General features: G+C 47.3%; 1 protein-coding gene across 1 annotated transcript; it reads left to right on the top strand.

Annotated features, from left to right (window-relative positions):
• Positions 1 to 14,595: 14,595 nt before the first annotated feature.
• Pop4 (POP4 ribonuclease P/MRP subunit) lies at positions 14,596 to 25,266 on the top strand. The gene is made up of 7 exons (XM_090322264.1): positions 14,596 to 14,684; positions 16,836 to 16,888; positions 18,475 to 18,701; positions 20,878 to 20,955; positions 21,094 to 21,155; positions 22,075 to 22,176; positions 24,556 to 25,266. Exons 1-7 carry the CDS (start codon positions 14,678 to 14,680, stop codon positions 24,690 to 24,692), a joined length of 666 nt encoding a protein of 221 aa, XP_090178390.1. The 5' UTR covers positions 14,596 to 14,677; the 3' UTR covers positions 24,693 to 25,266.
• The last annotated feature ends 678 nt before the right edge of the window (positions 25,267 to 25,944 follow it).

The following is a 25,944-nucleotide window of genomic DNA, read 5'->3' as shown; positions in this document are numbered from 1 at the left end:
CATTAATTTCCATAAAATGGGACATCAACTTTCCAGTCCAGGCTCTCTTTCATCAGCAAAAACTGCCATTTGACTGAGAAATTGTTCTTAGAACTGCCTGTTGAAGCCAGACACTGGGGACTCACACCAATAATCCTAAGCACTCAGGAGGCTGAGATGACCTGGGCAGCAAAGTCCATGAGCCTTTTTTTTTTGTATGTGTGTGGGTCATGGAGTTTGAACTCTGGGCCTGGGCGCTGTCCCTGAGCTCTTCAGCACAAGACTACCACCTTACTTCTGGAGCCACAAACCTACTTCCCATTTTCTAGTGGTTAACTGGAGATGAGTCTCTCATTCTTTAGTGCCTGAGCTGGCACTGAACTGCAATCCTCGTATCTAAGCCTCCTGAGTAGCTGGGATTACAGGTGTGAGCCACCACACCAGGCTAAGTCCCAGAGACTCTTATCTCCAATGAACCATCAGAAAACAAGAAGTGGTGCTGTGGCTCAAAGAGGTAGAGTGCTAGCCTTGAGCAAAGGAGTTTAGGGACATTGCCCAGGCCCTGAGTTCAAGCCCCAGGACCAGCAAAAAATAAAAAAGAAAGGAGAAGGGAGGGAAGGAGAGAGGGAGGGAGGGAAAAAGAAAAAGAACCTTGTTAATTGAATTATGTCCTTAGAACTGTCAAAGGCTCCCAGACCAGAGCTAACAAACTGGGAGGCAGCAGTCATCTCGCATAGCCTGTGACACGCTCCTGGGTTGGAGAAATCAGGAGATTACAGATGCACAAATAATGAATTCAAATCAATACAGCAAGGAGTTCAGGCTGAGAGATATTCAATTATGTTGTTCAGAGAGAAGACACTGATCTTCAGCCAGCCTGCTCCATGCCGCAACAATAGAACATTTCTTAATTTGTGTGGCAGGGATGTTAATCTTTTGCCGTATAACCCAGTCCTTGCGGCGAACCATAAATATGGAGAACTGTGTGCAATAGGCCTCCTGCAGACAGTGCTCAATCAGCCTGCTCGGGAGTTCCCTGCCTAGCTTCTTATGTCACTCTCTCAATACTCAATTAGAAAACATAGGCTAATAAGCAATGGATAAATCGATGGATGGATGGATGGATGGATGGATGGATGGATGGATGGATGGATGGATAGATGAGGGAATGGATAGATGGATGGGTGGATGGATAGATTAGTGGATGGATAGATGAGGGAACGGATGGATGGATGGATGGATGGATGGATGGAGAGATGAATGGATGGATTAGTGGATGGATAGATGAGGGAACAGATAGATGGATGGATGGATGGATGGATGGATGGATGGATGCCAAAACAGGTAGAAATTTCCACATTGTCAGACACCAATCATAAATACTTCATAACTTCTAGACTTTACGTGAGCCAGCAGAATCCAAGGCTATATCCAGCACTCAGATGATTTCCCTTCAGAATTACCTTAAATAGTAGGTGTCTGCTGGCTGGTTAAGGCAGGATTTGAATCCCAATTGTACTCTACAGAAAGAGGCAGGTGCAGACATGTGCGGGAATACGACTTAGAAAGTCCTAGACCATGCAGGTGAGAGTGGAGAGAATTTAACCCATGGCTGAAGTCTGGCTTTTCTGTCACAAGCATTTATTACATTGTGTATGCATGTGTATTTGTGCAGGTGTTAGGGTTTGAACTCATGGTCTGTCCTTTAGGTTTTATGTTCAACACTCTACTACTTGAGCCATACCTCCATTTCTAGACTTCTGGTGGTTCATTGGAGATCAGAGTGGCTCACTTTACTGCCTTGGCTGGCTTTGGTTTTTTTGTTGTTGCTGCTGCTGCTGTCGTTTTTTTGTCAGTCCTGAGGCTTGAACTCAGGACCTGAGTGCTGTCACTGCACTTTTTTGCTTGAGGCTAGCACTCTATCACTTTGAACAACAGCTATACTTCTGGTTTTCTGGTAGTTAATTGGAGATAAGAGTCTTGTAGCCTGCCTGGAGTGGCTTCGAACTTTGATCCTCAGATCTCAACCTCCTGAGTAGCTAGGATAACAGGTATGAGCTGCCAGTGCCCAGCTTTCTTCTCCTTCCCCATACTTTACAATCTTCAATCTATCCTAGCGTTGGTTAGGAGAGAGGAGACAAACATGGAGGCACCCAGAAGATCCCTCAGATAGAGATGCTGGAGGCATGATTTCCTCCTGTACCTCATCATCCCAAAGGCTCGCCTAATAACAAAATTGGGGAAACCCAGAGGAAGCAGGAAGAGAAGCTGATTCTTCCTGCTGTGAGAAGCACCTGCACAGCCATAAACACACCAGGAAACCCTGTGGCCTGAGCACCTGTCATTTAGGAAAACCCAGTGCTTTTTCTCAATGGTGACAGCCACCAAAAATGGGAACCATCTTGGTTCTCTTGAAACACAGAAACAACACCATCAACTCTGGGATTGGCTGGCCCATGGAAAGGCAGTGTGGGTAGGTATGTTTTACTATGGAGAAGGTGGGACACTGGTGGCTCTCACCTGTCATCCTAGCTCCTCAAGAGGCTGAGATCTAGAAGATCATGGTTCAAAGCTTGTTTCTCTCACTGTCGCTTCCACCTGTCATCTTTTTTTGAGGTTTCTACCTGTCTTGTAGTCTGGATTACCTAAGCACTCAAGGGACAGACGTTGACCTTGATGCAGGTAATGACTATAGCACATTCTTTTCTGTGCCACAGTTGGCCTTCCTTCAGCCCTCCCTGAGTTCAGCCTCATTGGAATAGAAGCTTCTAGAACACTAGCCAAAGGATGAAAGAAATTACTAAAGGCTGAGCCAGGCCCGGGGACTGAGATCTGAGGATCAAGGTTCAAAGTCAGCCCAGGCACTAAAGTCCATAAGACTCTTATCTCCAGTTAACCACTAGAAAACCGGAAGTGGCACTGTGGCTTAATGGGTAGGGTGGTAGCCTTGAGCTGAAGAGCTCAGGGACAGCACCCAGGCCAAGTTCAAGCCCCACGACTCCCCCCCCCCCCAAAAAAAAGATTACTAAAGTTTGTATCACCGGATGCACTTCTGTCTTTCCTCCAGGCAGAAAGGTCAATGACTCTTAATCACAAAACTTGAAGGGGAGTCAGGGCTCAAGTGACAGAGTGCTAGCAGTGAGTGAAAAAGCTAAAGGCCAGTGGTCAGGCCCTGATTTCAAGCCTCACACACAAGCAAAACTCAAATCAAATTTAATCTAGCTGCTTACAGAAAAGGTATGTGACTTTCTTGCCTCTCTTTCTCCTGTCTCTTTCTCCTCTTTCTCTTTTTTTTTTTTTGGTGGGGGCGAGGAGGGAGGGGGAGGGAAGTGTCGGTCATGGGACTTGAACTCTGGACCTGGGCGCTGTCCCAGAGCTCTTCAGCTCAAGGCTAATACCCTACCCCTGAAGCCACAGTGCCACTTTGGATTTTCTGGTGATTAATTGGGGGTAAGAGTCTCATGGACTTTTTAGTGCCCAGGTTGGCTTTGAATTACAATCTCAGCCTCCTAACTAGGCCTCTTTCTCTTTCTGCCACATACCTTTCTCTTTCCCTTCCTTCCCCTTTTTCTCTCTTCCTTTCTTCTGTACAAACAGACACACACACACACAGTCCTAAACCAAATCATATTTGCTTCACAGATGAGACTTCTTTCCAGATGAGTTGTCAGTGTCATTTTGATGGCACTGTTTTTACATGGCGATGCTTACCTCCGCCTTCAGACTCAGCCACCAAGCTCTCAGCTGAGTACTTACTTTCAGAATCCAGCCCCAACTCTCACTCCAGCATCTGCCAGGGACTATCATGGAAGTATCACTGTTTAATTAAAGCCAGAAATTCTACATCTTGACATAGCACTTTGGGCTCAGTCACTTTAACTGGTAATGTCTAAGTGGAACTACCAGTGCTCAGAATAGTCTCAGCCATCCATCCTGGGCCCTAACCTCCAGAAAACTTCATCCTTGCCTAAGCCTCATGCTGTAACCAAAATTTAGGACAAAAGCCCTGTTTCTGAGGTGAGGAGGTGCTGGTGGCTACAGTAAAGCTACTCAGGAGGCTGAGATCTGAGGATTGCAGTTCAAAGCCAGACTGAGCAGAAAAGTTCAAGAGACTCTTATCTCCAATAAAGGAAACAATAAAAGATGGGAATGAATCTGTGACTAAAGTGGTAGAACACTAGTCTCAAGCAAGCTTTAAGTCTGAAGCTTGGGGACAGTGCCCAAGCCCTGAGTTCAAGTCCCAGAACTGGCACCAAAAGGAAAGGAAGGAAGGAGGGAGAGAGGGAGAAGGAGGAGTAGAAGGGAAGGCAGGCAGGCAGGCAAAGGAAAGTAGCTTAGGTGATCTTTGGAAAGGTGGTACCCACAGTTCTCCACTAATGAAGGACAAGGACAGGGATCAGGGCTTTAGGAATATATTTTTGTTACAGCTCCTTGGGGTGCGTCTGCCTGCGAGACAGTCTTGCAGGACTTTTCTAAAAGTCTTATTTCTGATGCATGTCTCGTCTGAGGCACACGCGCGCGTGTGTGTGTGTGTGTGTGTGTGTGTGTGTGTGTGTGTGTGTGTGTGTTTGGAAGTTCTTGCAGATTGTCCAGTATGGAGTCTATAGAAATTTTCCACGCCTCTCATACTCAACTTTCTTTCCACATTTTGAATTTCAAGATATTATTCCTCCAGATGACTTCCAAACCAGCAAGGAAGAGCTAGATTCAGTTTTATTTGGAACATTGAGAGGTCATGTGGTTGGGCTACACTATTACACAGGAGTAGTTAATAATACTGAAATGGTCGCATTACGACGAGAGCCCAATAACCCGTACGATAAGAATGCAATAAAGTGAACAATGTGAATAGAAATCAGGTTGGTCATTTAAAGAAAGATCTTGCAGCTGTGTTGGCCTCTATCATGGACAACAAATTAGCACGAGTGGAAGGTGTAGTTCCTTTTGGTGCAGACAATGCTTTTACCATGCCCTTGCATATGAATTCTTGGGGAAAGGAAGAAAATAGAAAAGCAGTCTTAGATCAGTTGAAGAAACATGGACTTAAATTGGGTCCAGCATCAAAAACTTTAGGATTCAGTTTGGAAAGTGGCTGGAACTCTGGAAGAGCTGGACCAAGCTACAGTATGCTAGTTCATGCTGCAGTAATGTATACACACACACACACACACACACACACACACACACACACACACACATATCCTGGGGCTTAAACTCAGGGCTTGGATACTGTCCCTAAGCTTCTTTTACTCAAGGTACTTTACCACTTGAGCCACAGTGCCACTTCCAGCTTTTTCTGTGTATGTGGTACAGAGGAATCAAACCCAGGGCTTCATGCATGCTAAGGACCTGCTCTACCACTAAGCCACATTCCCAGTTCAATCTGAGTCCATTCTTGAAGCTTGGATGAGTGAGTGTTTCTCACACACCCCAGTCTCTGAAAACTTAATACACTGGACCGCAGTATAGGTAGAAAGCCTCATGTCACTGGAGTGCTGGGAATCCTCTAAGTCTACCCTGGGAGCTTCATCTCCACAATACTTTGCCCTTTCAAAAAGAGCATTAGCAGAGGGTTTGGTAGGTACAGTCATTTTATGGAGTTTAAAAGTACAAATGCCTTCTGGAAGAATGATGCGATGCTTGCTATCTTTGATATTATTCTTCCCAAGAGTATCAAAACATTTTTATAAATAACATGATCTCTAGAGCCACCTGAGAAGAGAAAAACTGAATGTTCCAAGTTGTATTTTTTAATTGTTTCTTCTTTTGAGAGATCCAAATCAGGAACAGATGACTTACTCCTGTAATCCTACGTACTCAAGAAGCTCAGCTCTGAGGACTGAGGTTCAAAGCCAACCCAGACAGAAAGTTCTGTGAGACTCCTATCTCCAATGAACCAGCAAAAAGCCAGAGGTGGAGGTGTGACTCGAGTGGTAAAGTGCCAATCTTGAGCAACAATGCCAAGCTAGAGTATAAGGTCTTGAGTTCAAGCCCCAGTACCAGCACAAATAAATAAAGCAGCTATAGCCTAGTGGTCCTCAGGTAAAGTGTAGCAAAGAGCTAGAGGGGGGTATGTTCCTCATCCAAACGCTCTCCCACACTTCTGGCTCCCCACCAAACTTCCCAGAAGAAATGAGCAAATCCGTTGCCACAAGGGAAAAAATTCTGGATGTAGCTCCCAGCAGAATGCTGCAACGCTGGAAAATGTGACAACTCATAGCCACAACCATTTGAAGATAATTCCTTTCTACATTAAAAAAAATAGAAATATGGATGTTTATTCTTCCTTGCACTGAGCTCAATATTTAAATAAAGCATTTCCAAGCACAGGGCCCCGCCGAGCATTGTCAGCGCTGGATTACTTCTAATTGTATTATTGCTTAACTGTAGAGCAATAAAGTGTGTAATTTGGAAGCTGGGGTGCCTGGGGAGATTGAGAGGGAGGGGAAATTTCACTTCCCAGGCAACAACTGGCCAGAAGTCAGGAGCAAACAGCAGCCTGGCTCAGCTGCCTGGATGAGTGGGTCATGTCATCATGTGGTAGAAAACAATGCCAGTGGCTCACACCTATTGCCCCAGCTACTCAGGATGCTGAAATCTGAGGATCATAGTTCAGAGCCAGCCCAGCTAGGAAATTCCATGAGACTGGCTCAGGTGGTAGAGCACCAGCCAGTGAGCAAAAGTATCCAGTGAGCGAAAGTATATTGAGTTCAATTTCCCATCTCAGACTAAAACAGAGAGAATGAAAATGACAATGTCATTTTGGAAATAGAGCATTTTTTTCTAGAGGGTGCCTCAGATGTATTTAGAAAATTGTTGTCAGTAGCTTTCCCTTGACCTTCCAGCTTACTGTCCCCGTCCATTTTGCTTCCAATGAACTCATCACGCCATTTCAAGAATTCAACTGGAACTAATTCTTTTATTAAATAAACTTCATTTAGGGGCTGACTGCCTTGGGCTCTGGGAGAAAATGCATCTTTGCTTTGGCTGGAACCAAACTAGGTCAGCAAAGCAAAAGTGTTTGGTTGGTTTTTCTTTCTTTTTAAAGAGACATGAACCATAGCAAGTAAAGGACCAAACAAGTGTCACTGTTTTGTTTTTGTTTGGTGCCAGTCCTGGAACTTGAATTCAGGGCCTGAGTTCAATCCCTGAGCTTCTTTGTTTAAGGCTAGTGCTCTACCACTTGAGCTGCAGCTCCACTTCTTGCTTTTTTGGTGGTGTGTTGAAGATAAGAGTCTCAAGTGTTTGACTGCCTGGGCTGGCTTTGAATTGTGATCCTCAAATCTCAGCCTCCTGAGGAGCTGGGATTATAGGTGGGAGCAGCAGTGCTTGGCTAAAAGTCACATGGCCACCTGCTGGATCCCCATCCTGTCAGGACAGCCCTTGGAAAGAGGGGTGTCTTTGTACTCATAGCCGGAACTAGCAGCAGCTCCAAGGTAGACTTGGACCAACACCCCAAATCAACCAACTAAACCCTGAGTATAAAGGCCAAAATTAACTCCCGTGGGGATGGGCAGCTCATTCAAGAGACAAGCCATACAGGAAGAGAGCCCTTAACAACCAGCCCAAAATACTTCCATACAGTCCCAGTGCAAGACTGTTGGCCACTCCATGCAAATGGACCAGCTGGTGGCTCACACTTGTCACCCTCGCTATGCAGGAGGCTGAGATCTGAGGACTGTCATCCAAAGCCAGTCCAGGCAGGAAAGTCCAGAAGACTCTTATCTCCAATTAACTACCAGAAAACTGGAAGTGGTGCTGTGGCTCAAAGTGTAGAGTGCTAGCCTAGTACTAGTGGAAAAGCTCAGGGACAGCGCCCAGACCCTGAGTTCAAGCCCAACAACAAGTGTCTCACACCTTTTCTGCCTGGTCTGAGTTTGAACCAGGATCCTCAGATCTCAACCTCCAGAGTAGCTGGGATTACAGGCGTGAGCCGCCAGTGCCTGGTGATCACTAACTTCTGTAAAGAAAAACTAATTGCTTGCTCTGGCTCTGAAGGTTGCATGCCATGACTGAGTAGACTCTCTTCTTCAGGCCTGTGGTAGAAGTACTGGATGGCTGGCCATGACACAGCCAAGTGCTCACTTCATGACCCTCCAAGCAAGAAAAAGTCAGGAAAGGGTCTGGGGCCTCTCAGTCCCCGTTGAGGCCACACTCCCAATGGCCTAAAGCCCTCCCACAAGGCACCCAGCCCCACAGGTCCTCACTTCCCAGCAGTGACCACCCTCCCCTCCCCGCCAGGACCCAACCTTAAACACACAGTCTAGGGACATTCCCAACCCAGGGAACACCCAGAGAACACAGCTAGCCTGGAGCAGCCAGCCATCAGGAGCTTTTCAAAAAGGTAAGAGTTGCTCAGGTCCATTAATGAGACAAATAAAATGCATAACCTAGACCTGAAAAGTATAAATAACATGGTATCAAAACACGGGGAGAAGCAGGTGCTGCTGGCTTACACCTGAAATCCCAGCTACTCAGGAAGCTAAGATCTAAGGACGGTGGTGGTTGCAAGCCAGACCAGTCAGGAAAATCTGAGACACTTACAATCCAATTAACAAGGAGGCAGGGAGGAGACAGAGGTGTGGCTCAAGTGGTAGAGCACCATGCTTGAGTGAAAAAGCATCCAGGCTCTGAGTTGAAGCTCCAATACAGGTGTATTCATGCACATGCACGTGCGCATACACACATACTGTAAAGAGGGACCATTTGGCAAAGGCAATGATAGAGAAAAGGGAAAAAGAGGGCTGAATAACATTGAAGCATTTCGGGATTTCTACATTTGATGCATACACAGAAATAACACCAAGGAACCCTTTTGTATAATTTAACATTCAACAGTAACAAAAGAAAAAGATAAGACAGAGACACAAAAACAATGGCATTAAAACATGACAGAGCTGGATGCCGGTGGCTCACACCTGTAATCCTAGCTACTCAGGAAGCTGAGATCTGAGGATCGCAGTTCAAAGCCAGCCCACGTAAGAAAGTCTGTGAGACTCTTGACTCCAATTAACCACCAGAAAACCAAAGTGGCACTGTGGCTCCAAATGGTAAAGCTCTAGCCTTGAATTCAAAAAATTCAGGGACAGTGCCCAGGCCCTGAATTCAAGCCCCACAAGCCACCAAAACAACAACAAAACCATAATGGTCATGCTAGGAGCAAGTAGCTCACATCTGTCATCATAGCTACTTAGGAGCCTGAGATCTGAGGATCATAGTTCAAAGCCAGCCAGGGCCAGAAAAGTCTCTGAGGCACTTATCTCCAATTAAACACCAAAAAGCCTAAGTGGAGCTGGAGAAGAACTAGCCCTGCACAAAAGAGCTCAGGGACAACGCCAAGGTCCTGAGTTCAACCAAAACTACTATTATTACTACAAATAATAATAAAAATAATAATAGCAGGGCACTCATTATTCATGCCTGTAATCGTAGCTACTCACAAGGTTGAGATCTTAGGATCATGGTTTAAAGCCAGTGTGGACAATCAAGTCTGTAAGTCTGTGACTTTATTTTGCTAGTCCTGGGATTTGAACTCAGGGCCTGAGCACTGTCCTTGGGATTTCTCAAAGCTAGAGTCCTACCACTTGAGCCACAGCACCACTCCAGACTTTTTTCTATGTATGTGGTACCAAGGAATTGAACCCAGGTCCTCATGCATGCTAGACAAGCACTCTACCAGTAGGCCAAACTCCCAGCCTGTCACTTTTATCTCTAATTAAATACCAAAAGGCTGAAAATGAAGGTATGACTCAGGGCCTGAGCACTGTTCTTTGGCTTTTTCAAGGCTAGGGCTCTACCACTTTAGCCACAGCACTACTTCTGGCTTTTTCTATGTATGTGGTACTAAGGAACCGAACCCAGGTCTTCATGCAAGCTAGGCAAGCACTCAACCACTAGGCCAAACTCCCAGCCCTGCCGTGATTCTATAATCCACCCTTTACTCCACTGCACCTATCCCTCACTCACCACCCCTTGGTGCATTTCTCATGATGTGCAGATTAGGTTACAATCCAGTAGCCCAACCCAGATGACACCAATAATTGTTACAACATAGACATCACCAAAAAAGAGCTGGGCATTAGAAGCTCACACCTGTAACCCAAGCTCCTTAGGATGCTGAAACCTGAGGGTCACAGTTCCAAGTCAGTCCAGGCAGGCAAGCCTATGAAACTCTTTATCTCTAACAACCAACCAGAATGCTGGAAGTGGAGCTTGCTACCAATTCCATTAAGGAATATCGGTTTCCTTTTGTCTGCCTCTACCTCTGAACACATGAAATTCATGAGCTCATGGCCATACATCAATGTTCGGCACTACATTTATTTACTATCTGGATACAAATGTCTGTTTCAGTGTTAACAAGGTCACTGGGCAGGAAAAAAACAAAAACAAAAACATTTCCTTGGGAAAGGGAAGAAAAGGAAGAAAAGAGTATCTCCAAAACTGAAGCAAGAGAAAAGACAGGTGGATACCAATGACTTTCATCTGTCATCCTAGGTACTCAGGAGGCTTAGATTTGAGGGTCACGGTTCGAAGCCAGTCCACACAGGAAATTCAGAGAGACTCTTATCTCTGATTAACAACCCCTCCCCCCCCAAAAAAAGTAGAGCTGTGGGCCAGGAGTATAGCCTAGTGGTAGAGTGCTTGCCTTGCATGCACAAGCTCTGGGTTCAATTCCTTGGTATCACATATATAAAAAAGCCAGAGGTGGTGCTGTGGCTCAAATGGAAGAGTGCTAGCCTTGAACAAAAAGTGTCCAGATCCTGAGTTCAAGCCCTACAACTGGCCAAAAAAAAAAAGTGGAGCTGTGGCTTAAGTGGTAGAATACAGCCTTGAGTAAAAAAAGCTAAGGGATAGTGCTCAGGCCCTGAGTTCAAGCCGCAGTACTGGCACAAAGATAAAAAAAGAGAGAGAGACAATTCAAGTCTACAGCTTTCCTCAAAGCAGCCCTGTCACAGATTACAAGCCACAAATCCTACATACTGGGATGGCTTTCCCTCCTCCTCCCTTCCACCTCGGTGACAGGCCATCAATGTCTGAATGTAATCTGCAACCAAGTCTCTTCCTTGGGGTGTCCTAATTTCTCTCTCCTTTTAACCTCTATCTTATGTAATCCACTTGGCTTCCATACCTGCCTGCTCTGGAGGTGTTGATCGAAATCCAGTTACATTGTTTATAGAAAATAAGTCAGCTCCTGGGTGTCCACAGCTTCCACTCAACAGTTGGTAATTCTTTACAGTGTCAGGAAAACCAGATTCTTGACAAGCCTTGGAAGAAAAAAATCACTCACAGACAAAGGGGATGGGTGGGGGGTGCAGGGGAGGAAAGACCAGTGGGGGGACCAGGACATGCACGTTGCTCTTCTGCCATCTAGTGGCTAAGCCAGATATAGCACTGAGCCAGGCACCGGTGGCTCATATCTGTAATCCTAGATCTCAGGAGGCTGAGATCTCAGGAGGCTGAGATCTGAAGATGGTGTTTGAAGCCAGCCCAGGCAGGAATGTCCCTGTGAGACTCAAAATCTAGAAGTGGCACTCTGGCTCAAGTGGTAGAGTGCTGTCCTTGAGCTCAAGGACAGTGCCCAGGCCCAGAGTTCAAGCCCCATAACCAACAAAAAAATATTTAGACTTCCTTATAAGTGAGGTGTTGGTATCACATACCTGTTGGTGTCTTATCCCAGTTTGAAGCCAGGCCAGGCAAGAAAATCCATGAGACTTTTATACATTTTACCACCAAAGTTGGAAGTGGAGGTGTGGCTCAAGAGGTAGAATGCCAGTCTTCAGTGAAAAGGCTGAGGGACAATGCCCAATGCCTAGGCCCTAAGTTCAAGCCTTAGAACCAAAAAATAAAACCTAGATATAGAAGGCTGAACTTCTGTGTATCTCTGTCCTCTGCTGCCACCTCTTCCCTCCTCGCATTCCCCACAAATCAGAGGAATGTGGTCCTTTCTTTCTTTGTGTACATGTATATAATATATAAGGTGTACAGGGACTTTAACAAAGCAACCTATGTTCTCCTGGCAGGCACAGTGGTACACACTCGCAGGAAATGATGCTGGAAATGCTTCCCTTTCATCCCAAAGTGGACAGGAGCAGGATGTTTTCCTGCTGTACTATCAGAAGTTATTAGATAAAAAGAAGTTGGAGGCTGGGCACTGATGGCTCACGCCTGTAATCCTAGCCATTCAGGCCGAAATCTCAAGCCGGCCTGGACAAGAAATTCCATGACTCTTATATCCAATTAAGTTTTTAAAAGCCCAAAGCTGTGGCTCAAGTGGTAGAGTACCAGTCTTGTTCCCCAAAAATCAGGGACAGTGCATTCAAGCCCCACAACCAAAAAGTTAGACTACTTAGGAGACTGATTTTCAGACAGGTAGTGATGCCAGTAGTCTAAGGTGGAGACTTTGCCTCTGTATGCATGTGCACTGGTGCCAACACTGGCACATAAACTCTGAGCCTTCTGCTCAAAGCAGAAAAGTGAATCTACCTCTTTTAAGCCATAGCTCTACTTCCAGCTTTTTGCTGGTGCAACGAAGAGTCTCTCAGAAGCTTGGCACCAGTGGCTCATACCTGTAATCCTAGCTACTCAAGAAGCTGAGATCTGAGGATCGTGGTTCAAAGCCAGCCCAGGCACAAAAGTCTGTGAGACTCTTATCTCCATTTAACCATCAGAAAACAGGAAGTGACCCTGTAGCTCAAGTGACAGAGCACTAGCCTTGAGTTGAAGCGCTCAGGGACAGTGCCCAGACATAGAGCTCAAGCCCCATAACTGACTAACAACCAAAAAATAAGTCTCAGATTTATGTCCTTGGGCTGACTCTGTATTACAATCCTCAGATCTCAAACTCCTGAGTAGCTGGATTAACAGACATGAACCACCAGCACCTGGCTTTAAAATTTACTTGGGGGAAGGGGGGCGGGCAGGACTTTGGCCTAGTGGTAGAGTGCTGGCCTAGCATGCAGGAGGGCCTGGGTTCGATTCCTCAGTACCACATACACAGAAAAAAGCTGAGAGTGGTGTTGTGGCTCAAGTGGTAGAGCACTAGTCTTGAGAAAGCCCAAGGTCAGCGCTCAAGCCCTGAGTTCAAGCTCCAGGAGTGGCAAAACAAATAAGTAAATAAATAAAAATTTACTTCAGTGGGGATTATATATGAGATTCTTCTCCAGTTCTCAATGTAACAGCCTGAATGACATTCAGCTATAATAAAAACTCAATTTGCAGGGCTGGACACAGCTGGGAAGGTGTGGGACTTGCCAGGCTGTGACTCCAACCCAGGAAAGGAAGAAGAAACGCAACCTGGTAAACAAATGCAGCAGTGGTACTTACTAGACACTGTGAAAAATGCACTATTCAACTTGGGGAGGGATGGAAGGGAAAAACTGGAAGAAAGCAAGGGAAAGAGTGATGTGCTCCTTGCTTGCCTAGCATGCATGAAGACTGGGATTCGATTCCTCAGTACCACATACACAGAAAAAAGCCGCAAATGGTGCTATGGCTCAAAGTGGTAGAGTGCTAGTCTTGAGAAAGCCAAAGGATAGCACTCAGGCCCTGAGCTTAAGCCCCAGGACTGGCCAAAAAAAAAAAAAAAAAAAAAGTACTCTTTACCCTGACTTATAAAATTGTAACCCCTTTGTATAGTAATAAAAAAAATCCCCCTCCTCTTTTTTGCTAGTCCTGGGGCTTGAACTCAGGATATGGGCACTGTCTGTGAGCTTTCCTCAAGGCTAGCACTCTACCCCTTGAGCCACAGCCCACCTTCCAGCTTTTTCTGTTTATGTGGAACTGAGGAATCAAACTGAGGGTTTCATGCATGCTAGGCAAGCACTATACCAAAAAGCTGCATTCCTGCCAGCTTTTAAAAGGAGTGTACTTAGTACTAAAACTCATCACCAACACAGCATACAGGCACCCTATTGCTTTCTCTCACCCTCCCAGCACTCAGCAGAAACGATGGGCAGAGCTCTGCCCTGAGACACTTCTTCTAGGGCTGAACTATGCCCTTTGGTCACACCTGGACCTTTCTCCAGAGCACTGAAAATCGGTTTTGCCTTCCTTCGTACTGGTATCTGATTTTATGAGTTGGCTTAAGGCCTTTTCCATTGCCTTTTCCAATTTTTAAAGGAAATGGGGTTGTCCTTGAAGGCTGTAGAAAGTATACTATTACCTTAACTTGTTTTCTGTTCTTTACTACTTATTACTTTTGTGTGTGTGTGCCGGTCCTGGGGCTTTAAGTCAACGCCCAGGCACTGTCCCTAGCTTTTCTGCCAGGGCTGGCGCTCTACCACTTGAGCCACGGCTCCCCCTCTGGCTTCTGGCGGTTAACTGGAGTTGAAAGGGTCCATGGAATTTTCTGCCTTGGGCTGGCTTGGAACCGTGATCCTCCGGTCTCAGGCTCCTGAGCAGTTGGGATTACAGGCGTGAGGTGCCGGCGCCGGCTACCGACCTGGCCTCGCTGCGTCCCGCGGCAATGGCGACCTGGGCGGACCGGGCCGCCACGGCCCACAGGCGTCCGGCCACCGCGACGCATGCGCCCCGCGGCGAGCCGACGCCTGGCAGTGACGTCACTGCGGCGCCGTCTGCGAGGCCGCGCGTCTCCTGACCATCCTGCGAGGATGCGCTCGTGATTGACGTGAGTGACGAGGCTTGAAAGTAAGCGGCGCCTGATGCGTCATCAGAGCGCGCCGGAAGTCGCCTAACCATGAAGAGTAAGTGGGGGTTCAGGGCCGCGCAGCTGGGCTGGGAGGGCAGAGGCGTGGGGGTCGCCCGTGCGGGGGGAGGCTGAGGAGAATCGGGGCTGCTTGTCGCTCTTGGGTCCGCAGGGATTGGCCCAGGGCCATCCCGTGGCCATCAGCCACTCAGAAGGCTGAGATCTCAACATCCAGGTTGGAAGCCATGCTGGGCAAGGAAAAACAAATGTGCGAGACTCTCACCTCCTAACGAGCCACCCAAAAAGCCGGCAGTGGAGCTCAAAGGGTAGAGAACAAACCCTGAGTGAAAAGCAGTGTCAGGGCCCTGAGCCCAAGCCCAAGGACTGGCACAGAAGAAAAGGAAGGACACAGGCCCCAAGTGCAGTTTGGCCTGGCCACTAAGCTGGGCAGAGATAGCAGCCGAAGCACTGCTCCGAGGCGCAGGGGAAGGGGCAGGAAGGCCTTCCCTGACCTTCAACCCCCTGGCTCTTCACCCTCGCCGCCTCCAAAGCTGGCATCTGTGGGGATGTTGTCAGTGTGCATTTAGACAGCGAAGAGATGCATCAGGGAGGGGAAGCTAGCACCCTAAGCCATGGTAAGCAAGGGAATGTAGGTTCTGTATCATGTATTTGTTTGTTTATTTTTTTTTCCCAGTCCTAGGGCTTGGATTCAGGGCGTGCGCACTGTCCCTGATCTTTTGTTCAAGCCTAGAGCTCTACCACTCGAGCCACAGCACCACTTACTCACGTACAGCTTTTTTGTTTGTTTGTTTATGTGGTATTGAGGAATCAAACCCAGGGCTTCATACATGCTAGGCAAGCACTCTCCCACTAAGCCTCATTCCAAGCCCACGTAATGAGATGTTAAAGCTACCTAATGTAGCTTTTAGCTAACTTGCCTGGCAAGCAGTAAGTGTTCAACATTCACTCTGTGTGTGATGTTGTTGCAGCAAAATCTCCCATCTGTGACATGCCACTGAGTCCCTAGACTCTGATTTACTTTTTTTTTTTTTCCTCAAAAAGAAAATGTATCTAATTTGGGGCTTGCACTCAGACCCTACCTAGATGAGGTGCCTGTTCCTGAGTTTTTCCATTCAATGCTTGCATGTTAGCCACTGTTCCACCTCTAGATATTTTGCTGGTTAATTGGAGATGAGCCTCTCATGGACTTCCCTACCTAGGTTGGCTTAAAACTGTAGTCCTCAGGTCACATCCTCCTCAGTAGCTAGGATTCCAGATGAAAGCCCAGCTCATTATCTCTCATGTTGCATTTGGGAGAAAGTTAGATCTTGTATATAAAACTTGTAAACATGTTGGTTTGCCTGATGAAATATACATTAGGGATTATTACTAGCACATTTATAGACTGTCCTGTGAGCTAAAACTTCATTTTAACTGTTTGGTATAGGATGTCTTCCAACTAAAATGTGGAAACCCTTTTTTGTGTTTCCCTTTTTTAATGTTTTTCTGCTAATGCTGAACTTGAACTCAGGACTTAGGCACTCTCTTACCTTTATGGCTCAAGTCCATGGCTCTGTGAATTATGGGTATGTGTGTGGGTGTGTGTTTGTGTGTGTATGCCTTGAACTCGGGACGTGGGACTTGATCTAGGGCCTGGGCACTATCTCTGGGCTTTTTCACTGAAGGATAGCACTCTGAGGACCGGGAGTTTAGCCTAGTGGTAGATTGCTTGCCTATCATGCAGAGGACCCGGGTTCGATTCCTTGGCACCACATACATAGAAAAAAGCCGGAAGTGGTACTGTGGCTCAAGTGGTAGAGCTCTAGCCTTGAGAAAGCCCAAGGACAGTGCTCAGGCCTTGAATTCAAGGCCCAGGACTGGCAAAAAAAAAAAAAAAAAAAGGATAGCACTCTAGGCACAGCTCTACTTGTGGCTTTTTAGTGGTTAGTTGGAGATGAGTCTCATGTACTCTTTGCTTGGCCTGGCTTTGCACTGTGATCCTCAGATCGCAGCCTCCTGAGTAGCTAAGATTCCAGACATGAGCCTCAGCACCTGGCTGAAGTTTTAAATTTCACACTAACCTCATTCTCAACCATTTCTTTGTATACTGAATCTCTGAATATAGGTGTCAATACGATTAGCCAAACCTTAAATGTGGTATCTGTATCCATCAAGAAATGACTGTTTCTTTTTTTTTTTAATACTACAGGTACTATCTACCGTGCCCTTTCTCAGGAAGAGGCTAAAAAATACGATGTACAGGTACAGTTCTGGGCAGGGGATCTGGGAGCAACACAGGTGATGCCAGCCTGGCTTGTGTTGTGCAATCCTCTGGTATTGGCTTTTATATAATCCTTTCCCAGGCATTCCTTATATTTCTTATAGACAGCTTAACTCCATTCAGTTCTCATATACTTTCTCCCCCTTGTCAGTTTCTTGTCCTCTTGTGCCAAAGCCAGCTCTGATTAACTTGGTCTTCCATTTCATTTTATGTCACCTTCCATGGTAAGGGGATAACAGGCTGTACCCATTGTAAACCCCTGGCTTCCTGAGGAAGAGCCCAGTCTCAGTCTCTCAGTGGAACCTGGGCATTGGTATTCATTCCTGTAAGCCTAGCTTCTTAGGAAGCTGAGATCTGAAAATCATGGTTCAAAACTGGACAGGGCAGGAAAATCATAAGACTTTTAATCTCCAGCCAACCACCAAAAAGCTAAAAGTAGAGTTGTGATACAAGTGGTAGAGCACTACCCTTCAGCAGAAAAAACTCAGGCTGGGAAGGTGGCTTAATGTTAGAATGCCTGCCTAGCATGCAGGAAGCCCTGCATTCAATTCCTCAGAACCACATACACAGAAAAAGCCACAAGTGGTGTTGTGGCTCAAGTGGTAGAGCGCTAGCCTTGAGAAAGCCCATGGATAATGCCCAGGCCCTGAGTTCAAGTTGTAGGACTGGCAAAAAAAAAAATCTGTTAGTGGAATGTACTTTGTCATGTGGGCAGAGGTCCTCCTGTGGCTCACATCATATCGCTGCCTCGAGAAGAAGATTGGGGAAGATTTCTTAGTGGCCCACACCTATCATCCTAGCTACTCAGGAAACTGAGATCTGAAGATCCTGGTTCAGTGCCAGCCCAGGCAGGAAAGTCCAGCCTGGAGTGCAAAAACTAAGGGCAAGCATAAGACTTTGAGTCTAAGCCCCAGTGCTGGAATAGAGAAAGAGTGATTTTTTTTTTTTTTTTGGCCAGTCATGGGGCTTGAATTCAGGTCCTGAGCACAGTGGTCCTTGGGCTTTCTCAAGGCTAGTGCTCTACCACTTGAGCCACAATGCCACTTCTGGCTTTTTTGTGTATGTGGTAGAGAGGACTCAAACCCAGGGCTTCATGCATGTTAGGCAAGCACTGTACCATTAGGCCACACTCCTGGCGCAGGGAGAAAGACTTTTGAAAGATAAGTATATCTTGATTTTGCCTATCCATGAAAGAGAAACCACATAACTATAAAAGAATCTAATTTTCTTCCTGTATTCATAACAATGGGAAGGAATTCTTTTCTCTTTAATATTTTAATGAACTATGGTACTTTGGGAGCTGTGGTTCAAGTGGTAGAGCACTGGCCTTGAACAACCAAAAAAAAACAACAACAACAACAAGCTTAGGGACAGCACGCAGGCCCTGAGTTCACTATCCTCAGATCTCACCTCCTGAGTAGCTAGGATGTCAGGGATGAGTTACAGCACCCAGCTTCTTGGTAATGGGAAACTGTTGAACCTTGCTGGATCAGCGAAGACAATGACTTTCAAGGGTGGGGAAGCCATGCATACCCCATCCATGAGTACCCACCATGTCCCTGTACAGCCAGGACCAGGACCGCAGCGAGCAGAGGCCTTCGTCAAGGCCTTTCTGAAGCGGAGTGTCCCCCACATGAAGCAGCAGCTTTGCGAGGACCAGCTGCAGCGCAAGGCTGTGGTTCTGGAGTATTTTACTCGTCGCAAGAGAAGGGAAAAGAAGAAGAAATCAAAAGGCCTCTCTGCCAGGCAGAGGCGGAGCCTGAGGCTGTTTGACATAAAACCCCAGCAGCAGAGGTAAGCAAGCTCTCCTCTCCCAGCCCTTCCAGACTCAGGTTCAGGGTGTCTCTCCCCCATCTGCCACAAGGGGGCAACCATCCTTCACCTGTTCTGCCAGGCTGGACCTGATGCATGGACCACTTCTTGTGTTTGGCTCCCACCAGGGAGCAATGCCAGTGCCCACGCCTGTAACCCTGGCTCCTTACCAGGCTGAGATGTGAGGATCGCTGCTTGAAGCCAGTCTTGGCAGGGAAGTCTGTGAGACCCTTATCTCCAGTGAATCATCAAAAAGCCAGAAGTGGGAGCTGGGGCTTAAGTGGCACAACACCAGCCTTGGGGGAAAAAGCTAAAGGACTGTGCCCAGCCCTGAGTTCAAGTCCTCTGTTACTGTTCAAGGCAAACAGAAAAAAGGCTAGTGCCACTAATGAGTCTGTTGCCCATGGCAAAAGGCCATTTATCTCATGATTTTCTTAGAAAAGAGGAACTGATATTTTACATATGCTTGTGGCTTTTGATATCACTAGACTCTGCTTACAGGTGACTTCCAAGGAGTTGCAATCCATGTGCGTTGGGAGCTTCTGGCAGGAGGGCTGTGTGCCCCTCCTCCCCTGTAATACCCTCCTTTGCCACCGTTTCTGGGCTTCATCACCTAGGAAGGGTTTGTGGCTCTGTGTGTATGTGTGTATACATGCCAATCTTGGGGCTTGCACTCAGGACCTGGGCACTGTCTCTAAACTTTTTCACTCAAGGCGCTCTACCACTTGAGCCACAGCTCCACTTCTGGCTTTTTGCTGGTTCGTTGGAGATAAGAGTCTCACAAACTTTCCAAGCTGGCATGGAGCTGCAGTCCTCAGATCTGAGCTTCCCAAGTGTTAGGTTTAAATTAAGATAGGCTGATAAAAGAGAATGCTAGGAGGGATTCAAGCAGGAAGGAAAAGTTTTATTCCAAACTGTGCCCGCCATGCAAGGTAGAGACACATGGCTGAAGGGCTGCACAGCCGCTTGGCCCTGGCCTATGTGGGGAAGGGCCAAGGGAGGATGCAGACACGACCTCAGAGCCTACGACCCTTCCATGGTCCCCTGGGAGGTGACCCTGGCAGATCAAGATGTGTCTTCAGAGAGAGGTGACTGCTTCCTAGCTATGCCACTTACCTAGGTAACTCCGGTACTGGGAGGAGATGGTTCCAGAACAGCCTTCTCAGAGCAGACCTTACGCCAGACCTTATACCACATAGCTAGGATCTAGGCATCTAGCCTTACTTGCTGTTTTTCACTCATGGCCAGTGCACTGCCAATTGAGCCACACCTCCAGTTCCTGATTGTGACTTTTACTGAGATATCTGCAGTCCGGTGGTCTTTCCCATCCAGAAGACAGTGAGCTGGGCACAGCATCTGCCTTATCAGGAAATGTCCTGGACTTTGGTGGAAGATGAGCTGCTGTCACAGTCCTCAGGAGAGTTAGTCCTGAGCTTGAACTTGCAGCTCTCCTTTCCCTCACCTATGACTTCATGGTAACACTGCTTCAGCAAGGCATCAGAACAAGTGATAATGGCCCCAGAGAGAAACCTTTGGGCCTCCCCTACCTCTCCTTCTCATCTGTTCAGCCCTGTCATTGCCCATGGGACAGAAAGTCATCTTGTGCCAGGGGCCGATATTCAAGTTACTCAGGAGGCTGAGGTCTAAGGATCAAGGTTCAAAACCAGCCTAGAGCCAGAAAGTCCCTGAGACTCTTATCTCCAATTAATCACTCAAAAGGGGAACTGTGGTTCAAGTGGTAGAGAAAGCACTAGCCTTGAGTTAAAAATGCTAAGGGGCAGCACCTAGGCCCTGAGTTCAAGCCCCAGGACTAGTACCAAAAAAGTCTCATAATCATAAGATTAAGACTCATTTTTCCCATGATGCCGTTCCACATGACCAGCACCTGGGCTGAGAGACAGTATCCATGGACCCAGATGGATGTCTGCACTCCAGCCATCACAACTGCATCTAAGCCTATTGGAAAGTGTAGAGGGCAGAGAAGGGTCACTGCTAACTCTTCTGGATAGCAGAAACTCAGCCTCACGAGATTTGTAGCAGTGGGGAGACTGAGGAAGTGAAGGTGTTCATGGTTTTATTCAGTCTTTATTCAGACTGTGGTTCCTCAGACGGCCCCCATGCTGATGTTTAACTTCTGCCCATGTCTGACTTCTCTCAGGTACAAGCTTTTCCTTCCTCTGCATGAGCTCTGGAAACAGTACATCCGGGACCTGTGCAGCGGTCTGCGGCCAGATACGTGAGTTGCATTTCTGAGCCTTACAGCAGAGATGGGGTCATTGTGAGTGCTGGCTGCGTGCACAGGCATGGCTGCAGACGTGGCCGGCCTGCCCCTCCTCACTGCGGTGTAAACGACACCTTTCTCTTTACCTCTCAGGCAGCCACAGATGATGCAGGCCAAGCTGCTCAAGGCCGATCTTCACGGCGCCATCATTTCAGGTACTCTGTCCACAGCTTTTGGCTCTGGAGACAGCCAGTCACTGCCAAGTTGTGGAGTTGACATCTTCCCACCCCTGTGGGCTCTCTGTGGGGTGTTTCAGGTCCCCAGCCTCAGGGGCGGAGGTGGCTATGGCCATTTGTTTTACTTTATTTTCTGCCAGTACTGGGGTTAGAACTCGGGACCTAGATGCTGTTTCTTTGCTTCCTTACTCAAGACTAGCTCTCTACCACTTGAGCCACAGCTCCACCTCAGGCATTTTGCTGCTTGGTTGGAAATAAGAGCTTCACAGACTTTCCAGTCCAGGCTGGCTTGGAACTATGATCCTCAGATCTCAGTCTACTCAGTAGCTAGGATGACAAGAGTGAGCCACCAGTTCCCAGCAGGCTGGAGTTTGGGTCTTTGGTTTTTTATTTAGATCCTATGACACTTGACTCTAACCAAGCAACCAGTTTGGGGCCTTGATGATGCTGGGTGGGCACACCCCATAAGAACAACTCATAAGAACAACCTCATAAGAACACCTCATAAGAACAACTGCGAAGCTGGGTGCCAGTGGTCACACCTGCCATCCCAGTACTCACAAGGCTGAGATCTAAGGATCAGGGTTCTGCCCGTGTGTGACTTCTCACAGGTACTACCAACCCATGTAACAAAGCCCATAAGAGTCTGATCTCCAGTGAATCACCAAAAAGCTGGAGGTGGAACTGTGGCCCAAGGGGTAGAGCACCAGTGCTAAGAAAAAGAAAAAAAAAAAGAGGGGTGGGTAATCACCCAGGCCCTGAGTTCAGGCCCCAAAACTGATACCAAAAATAAACAAACAGACTTCAGGGCAAGGGGCAGGGAGTGGGCTGCAGAATGTCCACTCTCTGGGTTCTTTACCACAGCCAGCACCACCACCCCAGCCTTTCTCCTTTGCAGTGACCAAGTCCAAGTGCCCCTCGTACGTGGGCGTGACCGGTATCCTCCTGCAGGAGACGAAGCACGTGTTCAAGATTATCACCAGGGAGGACCAGCTGAAAGGTGTGTGGCAGAGCTCTATGGGGGTGTTACAGACAGTGCCCCCTCCCCAGGCTGTCTCAGCTTGGGGTAGATCCCTGGTACCCAGGACCTCCACTGTTGGCAAAGCAGGTTGGCTGATGAAACTGGGATTTGGGGGTTTTTTTTGTCTGTCACAGGGCTTGAACTCAGGACCTGGGTGCTGTTCCTGAGCCCTTTTTTGCTCAAGGCTAGTACCCTACCACTGAGCCACAGTGCCATTTCCTGTTTGGGGCTGGTTCTTGGAGATAAGTCTCATGGATTTTCCTGCCTGAACTGCCTTTGAATCAGGATCCTCAGATCTTAGCCTCCTGAGTAGCTAGGATTAAAGGCCTGGGCCACCAGTGCCCATTTGAAACTGTACTTTTAAGGCTCCAAGCCCATAGTCCAGGAGTCCCACGTTAGGTCCAGCCCTCCGCCCCCCTATGTTGAAGAGTACTGGTGAAGGGCAGGGAAAGGAGATGTATTCTGTGGCAGCCATGAGAAGACAGCACCTCAGCTCATCTTCAGCCATCTTCAGGGGTGCAGACATTGGCTTCAGGTTCAGTAGGGAGAACTGGGGGTAGAGGTGAGAAAGACAGGCAGAGATTTAAACAGTCACAGGTCACAGGTACAGCCTGGCTGGCCATCTGTCCTTGGACAGAACAGGAACAAGATGGTCTCTTGAGTTCTCAGCTGTTTTCAGATGAAAAGACACTGCTTTTATGAGGGAATTTGCCTTCCACACAAGATGTCGATCCGTGAATCTGGTCTTTCTCGGAGCCCATGGTGATGGCAAATGTGAAGGCAGCTGAGAAGAGCTCGGATAAATGGATGCCGACTCAAAGTTGGAGGACTTCTAGTTCACTCAAGGGCCCAGCCCAGCAAAAACATCTTTTAAGTGCGTGCGTGTGTGTGTGTGTACACATACCAGGGTTTGCACTGTCCCTTAGCTTTTTCCACTCAAGTCTACCACTTGAGCAATGGCCCCACTTCTGGCTTCTACTGGTTCATTGGAGATTAGTCTCACAAACTTTCCTGCCCAAGCTGACATTGAGCTGGGATCCTCCAATCTCAGCTTCCTGAGTAGCCGCCCATGCCATGCCCAGCTTAAGTTGCTTCTTAGGCTGGTTTACATGTTGCAGGCACGTGATGGGGAGGTGGAGCTGTACCCGGGGCTGTGGCATGGGTCCCATCTGTTTGGCTTCCATTTACCATCACTGCATGCCAGAAGTCTGTGGTTAAAGAGGCAGCAAGAGGAGCCGGGAGTTTGGCCTAGTGGTTAAAGTGCTTGCCTAGCATGCATGAAGACCCGGGTTCGATTCCTCGGTACCACATACATAGAAAAAAGCCAGAAGTGGTGCTGAGGCTCAAGTGGTAGAGCTCTAGTCTTGAGAAAGTCCAAGGACAGTGCTCAGGCCCTGAGCTCAAGCCCAGGACTGGCAAAAAAAAAAAAAAAAAAGAGGCAGCAAGAGTCCAAAGTGGTTCCTGTGCCTAAGTTTCTTAGACCACCCCCAGTTTGTGCTGGCTTTATGGGTCTCCCCCCAGAATTTCCCTAGCCCCCTGTTCTATAAACCCAGGGACATCAAACAAAATTGGTAGGATTTGTTCTTTTTTGTGTTTCAACACAAAAGCCAGGGTCTGGAACTGCTGAACTGCATTCTAATCCTATTCTCTGATTCTGGACACTCTCTTCTAATGTCCTGCATAGTATTCCGCTGTCATTGTGAACCTCAGAAAGTAAGGGGCCACCTCTCTCCCCCCCCCCACCCCCACCCTGAGCCTTGAGCAAAACTATTAACTATTTTAGAGGGGTTGGAGGTATGGCTGTATTGGTGAGAGAAATCCACAGCTGGTACCGAGTTCAAGTTCCATTTTTGGACATAGGGGAAAAAAGAATAGATGTTATATAGGAAAAACTGTTCCTGTGGCTTGGCACCGACCTCGGACCCTGCTTGGTTTTGCTTAATATTTTTAATGGAGCTTAATCTCAGGACCTAAATGCTGTCTCTTAGCTTTTTGCTCCAGGATGGTGCTCTATCACTTGAGCCACAGCTCCACTTCCAGCTTTTTGGTGGTTAGAGATAAGAGCTTCATGGACTTTTCTGCCTGGCCTGGCTTTGAGCCGTGATCAGCACATCTCAGCCATCTGAGTAACTGGGATTACAGGCATGAACTACCAGCCCCTGACCTACCTACTCAGTTTCACTGAGAATGCCCGTCACTTGGCCACACGGCAAGGTAACTGAGGGCTTGCTAACTTTTTGGACTCCCCAGTTCCCACCAGCTTAGTCTGATACAGATGCTGTATGAACAGCCTGCATGAAGTGGACTGACAGCCCGCCTTTTCTTACACTCTTTCTCCTGCTTTGTTTTTATCCCCAGTAATCCCCAAGCTAAACTGTGTGTTCACAGTAGAAATCGACGGCTTTATTTCCTACATTTATGGAAGCAAATTCCAGCTGCGGTCAAGTGAGCGCTCTGCCAAGAAGTTCAAGGCCAAGGGAACCATTGACCTGTGAACTCAGAGGCAGCTGGGGCCAGGATACCCTGGCTCTCCCAGCTTTCCATGAAGAGATCCGGTTACAGACCTCTGCACCCAGTGCCACCCTATAAGGGACATGGAATGAATGGAAGAAAGCAGGACCTGGCATTCCTGGGGAACTTTATTTTCTCGGACTGCCCTAGAGAGACAAGACAGGCAGAAACCAGGAGAAGGAACCCTGGCTGATTTGAAGCATGGGATTGTTAGTTTGTCTTTTATATGTACCTGTTTTCTAAATGTTTTTGGAATACGTGGGTTTATCATGCAATAATAAAATATACTCATAGGCATAAACAAGATGCAAATTTAAAACTCACTGTTGCTGGGCACTGTGGCTCACACCTGTAATCCCAGCTACTAAGGAGGATGAGATTTAAAGATTACAGCTCAAAGCCAGCCAGGACAGAAAAGCCCAGGAGACTCTGGGTTCTAGTTAAGCAAAAAAAGCTGAAAGTGATGCTGTGGCTTAAGTGGTAAAATGAGCCAAAAAAGTCAAAGTATAAGCATGAGGCCCTGAGTTCAAGTCCCTGTAAACACACACACACACATACACACACTGTTTTTGTTGTTATTGTCTGGTGTTTTTTCTGTTTTTTACATTGGCAAAGAGCAAGTAGAAAGCATCTGGCTCTGAGCTGCACTGAGGCCCAACCGAGACTGACTCCAGGCAGGGCTGGGACCAAGATGCCACACGCTTGCTCATCTAAGACCCCAGCTGTCGCCTCTAATGGCTGATGTTTGAGGACCACGGGCTGCAGATGGCGTTCAGAAGTCTCCCGGCTCCATGCTCGGGCCTGTGAGTACAAACTTGGGACTCTGGGTCAGCCATTTTTTGGATCTACAGAAGGTCACCAAATAACTGCTCCCATCAGGTTCTGAAGAATAAACATGAAACACTCCTCCAAAAAGCTGTAAATTATGCTAAAGAGCTTTCTTTCTGGACAATGGCTTTTGTGTTAATTTAGTTTGCATTTCTTCGCTATTATGTCTCATTGAGACATCTGTTCAGTGTCTATAATATTAATTTAAGAGAAGGGGTTCTAATAGAAATGGATATGGAATCGTCCATTTAATTAACCCCAAGGGCCTTGAATGGATATCTTAAATAGATATCATTAACAAGAGTGCGAGACAAATTAAAATTCGAGTCAATAACATTCTTGTTAGTTCTTGAGCTGTGAAGGACAAGCAGAGATGAATTCCACACACACAGCATCCAATCTCTGTGT

The sequence above is a fragment of the Megascapheus bottae genome, chromosome 31 (genome assembly GCF_031878675.1).
Source record: "Megascapheus bottae isolate mThoBot1 chromosome 31, mThoBot2.hap1, whole genome shotgun sequence".
NCBI lineage: Eukaryota > Metazoa > Chordata > Mammalia > Rodentia > Geomyidae > Megascapheus > Megascapheus bottae.
The sequence above is the reverse complement of the archived record's forward strand: the minus strand, read 5'-3'. Positions and strand labels throughout refer to the sequence as shown.